At 39.6% G+C, this 12687-nt stretch overlaps 1 protein-coding gene across 1 annotated transcript in view; it reads left to right on the top strand.

Annotated features, from left to right (window-relative positions):
- Positions 1–1423: 1423 nt before the first annotated feature.
- Prkg1 (protein kinase cGMP-dependent 1) overlaps positions 1424–12687 on the top strand; it is a 1167449-nt gene continuing 1156185 nt past the window's right edge. The window contains exon 1 of the mRNA XM_021720211.3: positions 1424–2018. Coding sequence (XP_021575886.1) covers positions 1753–2018 — 266 coding nt within the window. The 5' untranslated portion in view covers positions 1424–1752. The remainder of the gene's footprint in view (positions 2019–12687) is intronic.

Here is a 12687-nt window from a genome sequence, read left to right as displayed (position 1 = left end):
AGTTGAAGCTATGCCCTAAATTTTTAAATGTGATCAAAGATTTTTTCAATGTATTATTTTAAAATTCAATTATTTTGAGTGTTTCTAAAAGAATTGTAGCAGATTAAGTTGTTCATAGACAGCAGTAACAGAAGAATAACAACAACAGAGAACCCTTTTCCAAAATGAGTAGATGCAGCCATAATTTAGCATCTGGTACCATCAAGAAATTCAGATGTGGTCTGTAATAATTTTAGTTTAAAATAATCAGACGATTAGAACTAAAAGTAAGTAATAAAGAGTTTATTTTAAAATAGGTATATGCCTGTTTTCCTTTACTTGTTTCAGACCAGGTAGAACACTTTTTGTTTTTAAATAGTTATTACATATTGATTTTTCTTTTTAAGAAAAGTTACTATTTCAGAAAGAATCATTTGGTGTCTTAGTTGCACCTATTTCAAAAAAAATTTACTAATTTATCTATCATTACTTGAAAAAAATGTCCATCATGTAGATAAATAAACTTGCATGTTGTGAAATAAATTCTTTGTGATACATACTGTACATATTTTAAAACCGTAGGTATTAGAAAATACTCGGACTCTAGCTTAGGGTAGGTAATGGATGCACAAGTAAGAGAGAAACAGATGATTACAGATGCAGTTTCTACCCCAACTGGAATTGTAGAGTGACCCAGCAGGTTAGTACTGGCTAGCTGTAGCGGCTTCAGAACCATGAAAGGCGATGTTGTGATGTAATTTGGATGCTTACTATACAAAATTTAACTGTCGCAGATGAAATAAAATCTGGACTTGAAAATGTTTACAGTCAATGCATGGGATGGCCTCTTTTCCGTAAAAACACTAGTGGGCTCATTACTATACGTCCAACAGTTTTGGTTCACAATTTCCAGTAATGCTTTATGCTGAAAAATTTGGAACTGCTATTGCTCTATCATTCTTATTACTTAGGGTCCCAACATCAGCACCTCACAGCAAGAAACACACACACACACACACACACACACACACACGAACACACACCTACCTTGCCTTTTAAATCCACCCAGAGCAGAAAGAAAATCAAAGGTGAAAACAAAGATGAATTTGTGCAGGTTATTGTCTAATGGCAGTTTAATATTTATGAAATGTCACACACAAACACACGCGCACACACACTCTTTGGGATCTAGTTACAAGCACTGCGTCATCCACCAGATCACATGGTAATTGTTGCTATTTCAAGGATCAAGTGGCATAAAGCTCCCCCCGACACACACCCATCCCACTCCCTTCTTTTGGTACCACAAAGCGTGGAAGAGTGATTTTTGATTTTTGTGTGATGGAGTGAGACCAGGCTCTCTGATTCAACGCTCAGCTAGAAACTAGGCTCTTGGTGGGGTGGTGCGCGCGCGTTTCTCACGGAGTGATTGGGAAAGGGGGACGGGGGAGGGGGTCTCAGGGGAGAAAGGGCAGCTCTAATTGGTTTCTCAATGAAAGATAATCACCTATTCCCCGGAGAGGCTAGGGATTAGCACTCTGCCTCTCGTCTCCATCGCTTTTAGAATTCTCATCCTCCCCTCGGTGCTTTTAGTCCATTCAGCAGAAGTGGATCGAAGCTAGCAGCTCCTCGCGCCGCATTAAGGGGCAGCCCTCCGCTGCGCTCCAGTACTTTGCGCCCCATTCACTCATCCGCGCTCGCCTCTCCCGGCTGTCGTCCCAGCCGCCGCCGCCGCCGCCGGAGAAAAGTTTCGCGGAGGGGCTCAGAGAAAAAATGAGCGAGCTGGAGGAAGACTTTGCCAAGATTCTCATGCTCAAGGAGGAGAGGATCAAAGAGCTGGAGAAGCGGCTGTCAGAGAAGGAGGAGGAAATCCAGGAGCTGAAGAGAAAGCTTCACAAATGCCAGTCGGTGCTGCCTGTGCCCTCGACCCACATCGGCCCCCGGACCACCCGGGCACAGGGCATCTCCGCGGAGCCGCAGACGTACAGGTCCTTCCACGACCTCCGACAGGCATTCCGGAAGTTCACCAAATCTGAAAGGTAGGCGCCGGGGCTTGGCGCCGCAGGAGAGAGCTAAGGCCACTGCTCTTGGCGGAGGGCCGGGCGCCGGTGGGGACTTCATGATCCTGGGCTGGGGTCTCGGGTCTGCGGCGGAGGGGGCTAGTGAGCTCACGGCTCCCCCTGCTAGCTGCGGCGCACGGAGTGGGGGTGGCCCTGCGGCCGGGAATGGGAAGTGTTTATTTTTATTTCTGCCCATCACGTGCTGCGCTGGTCTCTGCCGGGCTGGGAAAGGCGAGCTCCTCGGGGAGTCGCGCCCCTGTGGCGTGGGGGTGGGGAGAAGGACCGGGGAAAGTTTTCTCGAGTCTGCTAACTTGGCCACTCAGCACTCGGGCTGCTGTCGCGCCGGCTTTCTTTGTGCGCTTCGGTGGGGGCGCCCACGCTGGGACACTACCCGGCCCATCTTGGACCCTGGAGAAGTTCCCAGAGGAGACCCAGGCCACGGGGCATGCTCACAAGGGCCGTCCGAACCTCCCGGGGAGTGGCTATAGGAGGCTGGGCAGGGTTGAGTTCAATTTAGGGACTGAACTTAGCCGAGCCCGAGCTGTGTTAGGAGGGCACCGGGTGGGGTAGGACAGGTCGTCTCCACGGCAGGGGTCCAGACTCTAGCTTCGCGGTGGGAAGGGGAGATTTTATTCACGGGGTCTCTTTCAATGCAACAGCGATGTCAGCAAGAAATGGCAAAGAAACCCCACCTTCTGAATGTTCTTTTGCTCTAGTGCGTCCCTTCCAGAAGGACCATTCTTTCCTTTGCCCTGGCTTGAAGGATGCCAGGTGACCTTGCACCTGAAGCTGTTTTGGAACTACTATTCAGCCCTGTCCCAAGGTGGATAATGCGCCCTCCCTGTTTGTTTTCCTTCTAAATGTCTTCCTGGAAAAGTTAGGATGAGGAGGGAAGGGCGGGCTGTTTCTCAGGGCGCCTCCAGACTCCTTCCTTTCCTCCTCCCGGACATTTTAAGAGCCAAGTCCAGTTCAAAATTGTGTGTCCCTCCTTCGGGGTGTGCAGAGGAGGCTGGACGGAGTTTGGCCACAAGTAGGAAGCTTTTGCACTCCATTCGCCGCCTTCACCGGAGAAGGCTGATCGATTGGCTGCAGCATTAAAGCGCCTCTGGACATTAGGGAGAGGAAGTGCAGACTCCAAAGCCCATTACTGGCTTTTAGTCTCTGGAAGTGCAGGGCTGAAAGTGCATTTCTCAGGATATTGAATATTCCATTAGGCGTGCCTTCATGCCCGCCTATCTCTTACCCCTTCCTTCTGCTTAGATCACTTGGTATCTGAGTTTGGGGCCCTCAGGAGACTCCTAAACTACCCTCCGCACCAATCTCCTAGCTCTCTTACTATGAGGCTAGCTTTTCTGGAAGAGCATGTCCTCTTCTCCATCCTCATCCAGGACATAAGCAGGGTTCTCCCTATCTCCTACTCCTTAAGGGTACTCCCTCCTTGTCAGCTTGTGGACTCTCTCTTGTGCATTGATTGGGGACAGGGATGACGGGACTGGCTTTTAGAGCTATTAGAAGACTAGAAGCTGGGGTGGGTGAGGGTAGAAAAAATAGGAACCAAGCAGGAAGAACTCGCTTTAGGAAATGTGGGCCCTTTTGAACAAATATCTCCAAGGACAGCTTTCAGACTTCCTGAGTCATGAATCACTTATGAAGTGACACTATCCAAATGGTACCTTTTGGCCCAGCCTGCCTTGAAAGTCCCAGTGGATGGATCAGTGGCATTCTCCTTTCTTCTGCTAGGTTAATACTTGGCTTTGCCCTTGGTTGGGAAGCTGCTGCTGTCTTACTTCAGCCTGGCTGTGCATTCCATGGCCACTGCCCTGCCCTGCACTCAGCAGCTGGAATCAATCTGCCCACCTCCTTAAGAAGCCACTTCATCAGCGGTCACCCTGCAGCTGCTGGCCTCCCAGGGCTGCTGGGTTCAAGCTTTATCGCATTTTTGAAATTTCAGATTTGTGTGTCTGGGCTGTGCCCCCCGGAGGAACAGCACAGCTTTGGAGCATAGCAGATTTTACTAGGATATGGAGAGGACAAGAGTCTCCAGAGTCTCTTCTGTTTCAAATACCAGCTCTCAATGAGGCACTTTCTGAAAAATTTCTTGAGAAGAAATCTGAAAGAATGAGGAGTTTTTGTATGGTCTGAGAAGAAATCATTCTTTTTCTATCCCCTTTCCCCAAACACCAGCCCCAGCATTTTTTTATTAGGGGTAGGAACATTCATCCCACGGGTGGTTCATGTGCTGTAGAAGTGGAGTGAATATTTGTGTCTGTAACAAGTAACTGGACAACTTTTCTACTCACCCTGTACCCTGATTTACACTGTGACTGAGGGCTGACTTTTTCCCACACAGTGCTTAGTTTCATACTTTCAAATGGAAGCATGGAGTTTATTTTCAGCAAGGTGACTCATTAGCGTTTAAAGAATGTTGACAGGTATAATATATGGGAATAGTAACCATTGGAATTAGGTACTCATCCAAGCACTTAAAGAGACAGTGTTATCACTGGTGAGACAGCTTATTTTGGTCAAGGGAAAAAAATTATAAAAATATTTAAGAGATAAAATTTAGTGGCAGATAAGATACTTTCAAAATAAGAGTGTATTTTCTATTTTTAAGATAACTGGATGTGGGAAGTAGATACTCGGGTTACTTCATGTCTTTTGTTAGAGGCTGTGCCATCTTGATGGGTATACTGGGGCTGAAGCAGAGTGCTTTATTGCTATGCTAGTGTTCAGTTGTTGCTATTGCATCTGAATGATAGCTATTTGTGCAGTAGGTTCATTCCAAAGTTTATTGGGACACTGTGTTTTTATACTAACAAGAAAAGTAATGGAGTTTGAGAGTATAGGATTTTATTTGGTAGGGAGAATGAAAGAACTTTTTCCTATAACCACTACTTTTGAAAGTTTTTGCAATCTAAAAATTTACATAACAGGTGGCAAAAATATCTTAATACACTTATTGTAGTGGAAGGAAATGGGAGAATTCATTGACTATTGTAATCAAGTCAGTCCAATTAGCCAGATTTCCATGTGTCCACAGAGAGTGTAATGCACAATCTCCATTAAGAATGATCTAAGTATCTAAGGAATGCTTAGATGAAAATTATACTAGGGAAAAGAAGATCTGAGCTCTCAGCATAAGTATCAAGTGTACAATATAATGATCATGTTTAAAAAGAACAAACACATCCAACTTATTGTAGTACTCATTTTCAGACCCCTCAAGGAATACCCAGTAGGGATCAAGTGATTATCATTGAAAACTGCAGGCTGGTTGGATGATGGTGATGATATTTTAAAAATTTATATTTAAAGTACTTTCTTTCTGCCAAAGAACTCCAAATATTTTGCATAGATTTCTGTGAACTCTTGATTCCCTTCATGCATATATTCCACATCAAGAATGATATATTGCTCTTAATTTTTCCCCTTAAATTTGTGGACACATTTTTCTTCGTTTTGGCTGCCTATTTAATAATGTCTGCTGGGGGGGGGTGCACAGAATTTTTAAATTAGCTCAAGCACAGGCTTGAATAATTATTAATTTGTTATAAGGATAATAATACACTCTTTCCCAAGCCTTTGAGCTATTCTTGTCGTGAATCCCTTGATTCTTGATGATGTAAGTTGATTATTTGAAACCTGAGCTTTCTTGTGCTGAGACATATATGCTTTGGGCTTTATGCCCCAGAAAACTCATTGCTTTTTGCATCTTTGATCCAGTTCAGGACTAGTTTGACCTTTGGACTAAATCAAGGTGTTTGGCCTAATTTTGATTTAAGCAACTTCAGTGAAGTAGTGTGTCCCAACAGAATTCTAGGCCCAGCATCAATTAGAAAATATACAGTGTTTTAAAAATAGCAATGGTAGCAACAATAAAGATAACTAATCTTTGCATCATGCTATGCTATTAATTTACAGAAGCTCACTGTTTTCTCATAACAATTCTAAATAGTCTCCCCACTTTTCAGGTGAAGAATAAAAGGCTTGAAGAAGTTCAATTACTGACTTATGGCCTCAATGCTTGGCAATATCATAGACCAGTTAAAACCTCAAATCTCACAGTTCTTAGAGCCCAAGTTCTACACTGTATAGACTTGGACTATGGCTGGTTCTATCTTAGACCCATAATCCTTTCCTCTATGAAGAAATACACCTGCTCTAAATTAGAATAGGACTTAAAAGTCATAAAACTAGCACCAAATTGATTTCATGGGACAATAACCAGTGAACTCACATCCAGCCCACACCTTGAATGCACTGTGCCCAGCTGGGCAAGTAGCCCTACTCTTGGGATTATCATTTGTCAATCTTTAATCTTCCTCCTTCCTCACCCAGTTTTCCTAGCTCAGTGTCACCTTAGAGGCAGGCCTGAGGAATGATATGATTGCAATTATGAAGGTTGTAAAAATAACCTTAGTTGCTTCCTTTAGAATTCCTTTGCTTTTTGCAAGGATCCTCCTGCTAACCTTCTTTTTCTACCAGGCCTATCATCAAAATGTGTTGATCCCTAACCAATAATATATCAATATATTAACCTATTTTCTCTTTCTTATTAACATCATAATATTCTAAAGGGAGCTTTAGGGAGTGTATATTCATTTGGTTGAATCTGATGATTAATATTTATAACACAGATTTAAGGGAGGCAGGCAGAGGAAGAGGGGAGGGTTTTAGACAAGACAACTCATAAGCATCTTTGTATATTGCCACATAGGATTTGTAGAGAATGGCAATGGCACATAAGCACTTTACTTGTACTTTCAGTTCAAGCTGTACAGGAGTTGGCTAGTACCTTTAGTGATGAGAAAACTGAGCAAATCATTGTGGAAGTGTGTGTGTGTGTGTGTGTGTGTGTGTGTGTGTGTGTGTGTGTGTATAAGCACTCTACCAACTGAGCTATATCCCCAGGCCAGGATTCTTGATTTTTGCATTTGTACTGGAGTTGGTGAATTGGTCTTCAGCTTATCATGTGTTTATACTTGCTATTTAAGACACTTTACTTGGGGATTAATTTATAGTTCTGGAATCATACATTTTCCCAATTTTCTTGTAGTATGTCAGTTTTAATTCCATTTGAATCATGTGTGTGTGTGTGTGTGTGTGTGTGTGTGTGTGTATACACAGACATACACATATGCACACACATAGGTCAAGAGTTTGCATTTAACCATGCATTAATTAGAAATTTGACACTCAGGCAGCTATTTCTAACAGACCTGAAAAAATAAAAGCTGTCCTATCTTTTTCCTCTTCCCTGACCAAGAGCCTGTTTCCCAGTGCCTCCTCATCATACCGTGTAAAAGATGCTTTTGTGTTTAAATGCTTTTTTCTGATAAGATTTTCAGGTGATTTCACAGTTGCTCAGGGTATGAATAATTATTTTCATTTGCCATTGAGAATTTGCTTATCAAAGTTCAGGGCCCTGCATTATCTAGGTTTCTTGTAGCTTTTGGAAGTTACTGTGAGCTCTGAGATAAACCAGGGATAGCATATCCTGTTTCACAAAAGTGAAAGCTCAGAAGTTTGGGAATTGTCAGAAAAGAGCACTGACCTTGAGTCTAGCTTTATGTGCTGTGTTGAACGAAGAAATTAAAAAAAAATTGTTAAAGGGAAATACACATACATAAATGTGTATATGTGCGCATACATACATGTATACACCCGCATCAAATTGTCACTTGATCTCATAGTACTTATTATCACAACTCTCAGAGTAGTTATTGTAAAACCCCTCTAGATTAGATTGGCACAGATCAGCTCTTGTAGAAAGGAGGGTTTCCGTTTTGGATTTGTTGTTATAAAACAGATCATGGCATCTTCTAGTTCATCAGATGTTGTTAAAGAAGTACCCATTACTTCTACTCAGTACTGCTTTTCCTCATCCTTTTCTTTCTTCTTGAACCTGCTTCTATTTGTGTGTCTCTTCTGGGCTCCTGTGTTTCTTCTAGTTTGGTGTCTGTAAGTCCTGCCAGATATAGTTCATTTGCAAAAATCATAGAATGGCAAATGTGGAGCAGACCACTTTCTCAGTTGCTTTAAACTTTTAGTATCTTTCAGATATTTAGTATCCTCAGATATTTCAAGTATTATTTATGTAATTTTAATTTCTGAAGTTTTTTTTTTTTTTTTTTTTTTTTTTTTTTTTTTTTTGCTGGTACTGGAAATTGAACTACCACTAAGATGCATCCCCAGTCCTTTTCTCATTTTTTATTTTGAGACAAGGTCTCTCTTAATTTGCCCAGGCTGGCACCAAACTTGTGATTCTTCTTCCTCAAGTTCCCAAGTCACCGGGAGTACAGGCATGTACCATCACACCAGCTTGAATTTTCCAATATTTAAAAAATATCTGTTAATTTTTCACATTGAAAATAGACAGTGCCTTAAAATATTTGTTCAATAAAAGATGGACATATCAAGAACGTGTCTATCTTTTAAATAGGTTATTTTATCATATAAAGACTGATCCTAGAACTCATTTCCTTGTTTTATTGATTTTCCTTCTTAACAGATTCCTTTTCTTAAAATGCTTAACCTTCTTTGCAATAATTACTAAACAGTATTGATGGAGGGAAGACTTTGGGGTACACTATGTTGGTTTTATTGTAAACATTTTCATTTTGTTTCTTAAGTGTAAATTTGTAGAAACCTCTACTACCTTAGACAATAGCGTAGTTTTAAATTCAATCAGTATCAAATTTATATTGACAACAAGTTTTAAAATACTTTCTGTAATTTTCCCTGTCCAATGTGCTAGCAGCATGTTTAGTCTTTCTGTGGTGCATATTGACTTGAAATATTCTTGGAAATTAGTCCTAAGTAGTTAATTTGTTATCCTGAGAATTGATTTGGATTGATTTTGTTATCTGGCACTTGGGTGTGCAAGGGATGGTATAAATGTGCTGTTTTCTTCAGTTTGTGTACAAGAGGCACATCCGGTAAGCCATCTACTGTAATTATCTTATTAGGATTTAGTTTTACTTTTTTAACTTGTGATTGAGATTATGCAACTATGGTTCTTAAATTATTCTCCGGGTTAGACTTGCTGCTAATTCAGACTGTCCTTCTTTTATAGTCCAATTTAGAGCATGCTTTGAGATGTGTTTTAAGCCCTCAGATGTATCTTTATTTGAGCACCCTGACCTCAAATGCTGCAAAAATACTGCTGAGAAACTCTATAGGGACCCTAAAAATATTTGTATGTTTGCCTCTTACAAATATCCCTTGGTCTGTTTATTCAATGATATTATACTGTTACTGTTTCATAAGCAAATCTGAAGCCTTTGGGTAAATGTTAATATTTTTCTTGATGCCTTTCATTGCTCACATCGTGTAGATAATGCTGATTTCTTGTATCACGTGGTCACCAATGAACTTGGCTACATATGCTAGAAATCCTCAAAATAGAATATTCTTTTATATTTTAGGTTGTAAACTTATGGGTAGAAACCAGGAGTGTTTACAGTAAAAATTCCAGCCAAATTAAACCCTTAGCTGACCATACTTCTCTCTGCCCACATGGGACTTTTCAGGGAAAAGGTAAAAGCAGCATATTTCTAGAATATCTTCCAAACAAATAAAGGATCCCTTGTGTCTTCTAGAGAGTAAAACCAGTTCTTGTTCAGTTCAATGTCACTTCAGAAAATATGATCACACTGAAATACTCAATCTGATATCCTGTGTGTTACTCTGGCAGATTTTAACCATGAGATCATAAAACAATGGTGCATAATTGACTAGTTGTAAGGTTAAAAAAAAAGTAGATAATGGTTTAAAGAATCAAAATTCATGAATTATTTGTTTCTTGTAAAGTAAGACGAAGTGCATTTCCAGGCATTTCCCTAGGGAGAGCCATCTACTTCCATTCCCATTGACTTTCTTGATTGAGAGGATTACGAATGTATGGCAGGAAATTGCAAATAATCCACAGATCCACAGACGGTCTGGTCTTCACAAGAGTGTGTTGCACATGGGAACGTCATCATCTTGTGAGTCACTGCAGAAAAAATGTTTGAGAGCCTCTGATCTGAGCTGTGGTTCTAAAAAATCAGTATCTTGACTCTGTGATTTGTTAAGCTGTGTATTTATAAATAAAAGGTGTTAGATTCACTAGATTCTCCTTAGTCAACACATATATTTCAGAGCAAGGTTTCCCCAAGAGTAATGTTCATATTATTAGCGGCACCAGGAAAGCTCCTAGGAGGCATGTAACTGAATTTATTTTATATTAATAGATACATATTTTAAGGGATGTTAGAAGAGAGTGTATAACTATCACGTCAAGTCTATGCTGTATAGCTCTATTGCCTAGAATAAAGCTAAATTTTAAGAATTCATTGATTTTTAAGAATAAAAGCACAAAAATACAGATTGTGCATAATGTAGACATGGTTACACAGAGAGGTTTGGGGAAGATTTCTTTGAAGTCATTTTCAAAGAATTTTTTTTTTTTTTGCTTACCCCTACTGGTCTTAAAGCATTCTGACTAATTGAATTCTTTCCATTCACATCTTTGGATGATGTCTTACATGGCTGTCTCTCAGGCTCTTCAGGGGGAATTGAAGTGGGGACATAGAATTTGATAGAAATGGTGGCCTTTATAATATGAACTCTTTTTTTTTTCTTGATGGTCAGTCTACTTAAGAGTTACATGTCATAAGAAAAACATTTGATCTCTCCCCAGATTTATGGCACCCCAACAGCTGGTTAGAACAGTCCAGAAATAATAAAGGGTTGCTGGGGCACGAGCCTCCCTCCAGCCTGGGGTCACTAGGGTCTCGCTTCCGGACTCTGTCTGCAGTGTCTTTTCTTCTAATTCTCAGGCTCCTTCCTGGCTTCTGAGAGTAGGTTTATTCCATCATGTATGGCTTTATAGTTAGACGTAAGTTATTTTTTTTCTTTCTTAGTCAAAAAAAAAAATGTGAAAGAATTTGAAAGGGAAAAATCTTTGATAAAATACAAATTAGTTTTTTCTTATCTTTATATTCCCTTTCTTTGTAGAAAACTAGATTAATAAAAATAAAGGCTTTAAAATATATATATTGTTAAGGAATGGTATGGTGGACAAATGCAAAAAAAATATAATACGAAAAGAGGAAATACATTGCATGCAGGCCAAAAAATTTACAAAATCCAATCTTTTTTCTAGAAAATAGTGCCTATCATTTCTCTATCCAGTTACAAAAGAGAGACATTAAGATTTGACAATAAATACTCCTAAAAGGCAGGAAAACAAAAACAAACAAATAAAAAATGAGGATTGGGGTGGGGAGAGATGGAGAATGAGAGAAAGGAGAAAGAAAGGGAAGGGAGAGAGATTTCAATAATGACCACAAGATGGCAGCAGGAGTATAATATTTAACAATTGTATAGTTAACTAATAGTGTGAAATGGCCTGTAACTGAATTTTAAAATATATTCTTAAATATATAATTTTCTTAACATTAGGATTCAAGAATTTGGAAAGTTACTATTGAATACATATGGCCTTTTATTTTTCCAATTAATAGCGATTGGGGGGAATGTATTTAAAAAGACAAAGTGAAGTGTTCTCCAGTGTTTGTATTGAAGAGAAACAAATTGTACAGTTTGCATGGAGAGTTTTTTGAACAGTGGTATCAGTTTGAGGGGAATTCCTCTAACTCCTATGGGGAAACCCCTGGACTCCTATTTGACCCAGAGAAGGAAACAGAAATAATGGACAACTAATAGCTGTAAAAAATATGTGTGAGGAGATAAAGTAATGAGGGAATGATTCCCTATTTGCTCCCCTCCCCCCATAAAAAGGAAAGAAAATCACTATAAGTAAAAGTTATATTAGTTAATAGATGATACTTCTCGTAGATTGTTTGGACTTCTTGATAATTATGATTCTACAAATAATCAAATAGCTCAATACAGCATATTGCAGTCTAGGATCTTTATTATAAACAAAACTTAATTTGATTATGTAGATGTATTTAAATATTTTAAAGAAACAGGCAAAGTGTTTTATGAGATATCTAAAAATAAGCTGCCTCTCAACAACTGTAGGTAAAAAGAAACTAGTCTTGCCTGCCACAAACGGATGAATTGTGGGTCATGTCTAATGGACTGTAAGTTTTTGAATCAATATTCTCTTGGATAGTGTCATTCAGCCTTCCTGTAAAAGGCTACTTCATTCAGTCTGTGACCCCTCTCATGTGAATCCCCCAGGGGGCTTGGGTATGAGGTAGTCTTCCTAATGGCTGGCATCTGTGTGATTTAGTGCTAAGGAGAAAAGTACCTATTTTGGTTTGTGGCAGTAAGTAAGGGTCAGTGGCTAAAGGAAGTTATACTATGGGTAAAAGGAAGTCAGTTTAAAATCAAAGCTATTACTTGGCCTCTTTAACTGGCCTATTTCCTTAAATATTGTGTTTGATCCTACGTAAATAAATAGGCAAGAAGGGAAATAGAGAAAATTTAATACAATGCACATTTTGGTGCCCTATTTGTAAAAAAAAATGTGTTTTGAAATTCTGTGATATACATATTTGAAGATATAAGTATATAAAATGCCCTTTGGGATAGTAATTTTATTTTTCCTAGGTTAAATTAAAATAAAAAGTCCTTCCAGAAAGGACCAAGTATAGATTAAATTTGGGGCATGCTTTCTGGTGTCTGTAAG

The sequence above is a fragment of the Ictidomys tridecemlineatus genome, chromosome 1, assembly GCF_052094955.1.
Source record: "Ictidomys tridecemlineatus isolate mIctTri1 chromosome 1, mIctTri1.hap1, whole genome shotgun sequence".
NCBI lineage: Eukaryota > Metazoa > Chordata > Mammalia > Rodentia > Sciuridae > Ictidomys > Ictidomys tridecemlineatus.
This window is presented reverse-complemented; position numbering and strand designations above follow the sequence as displayed.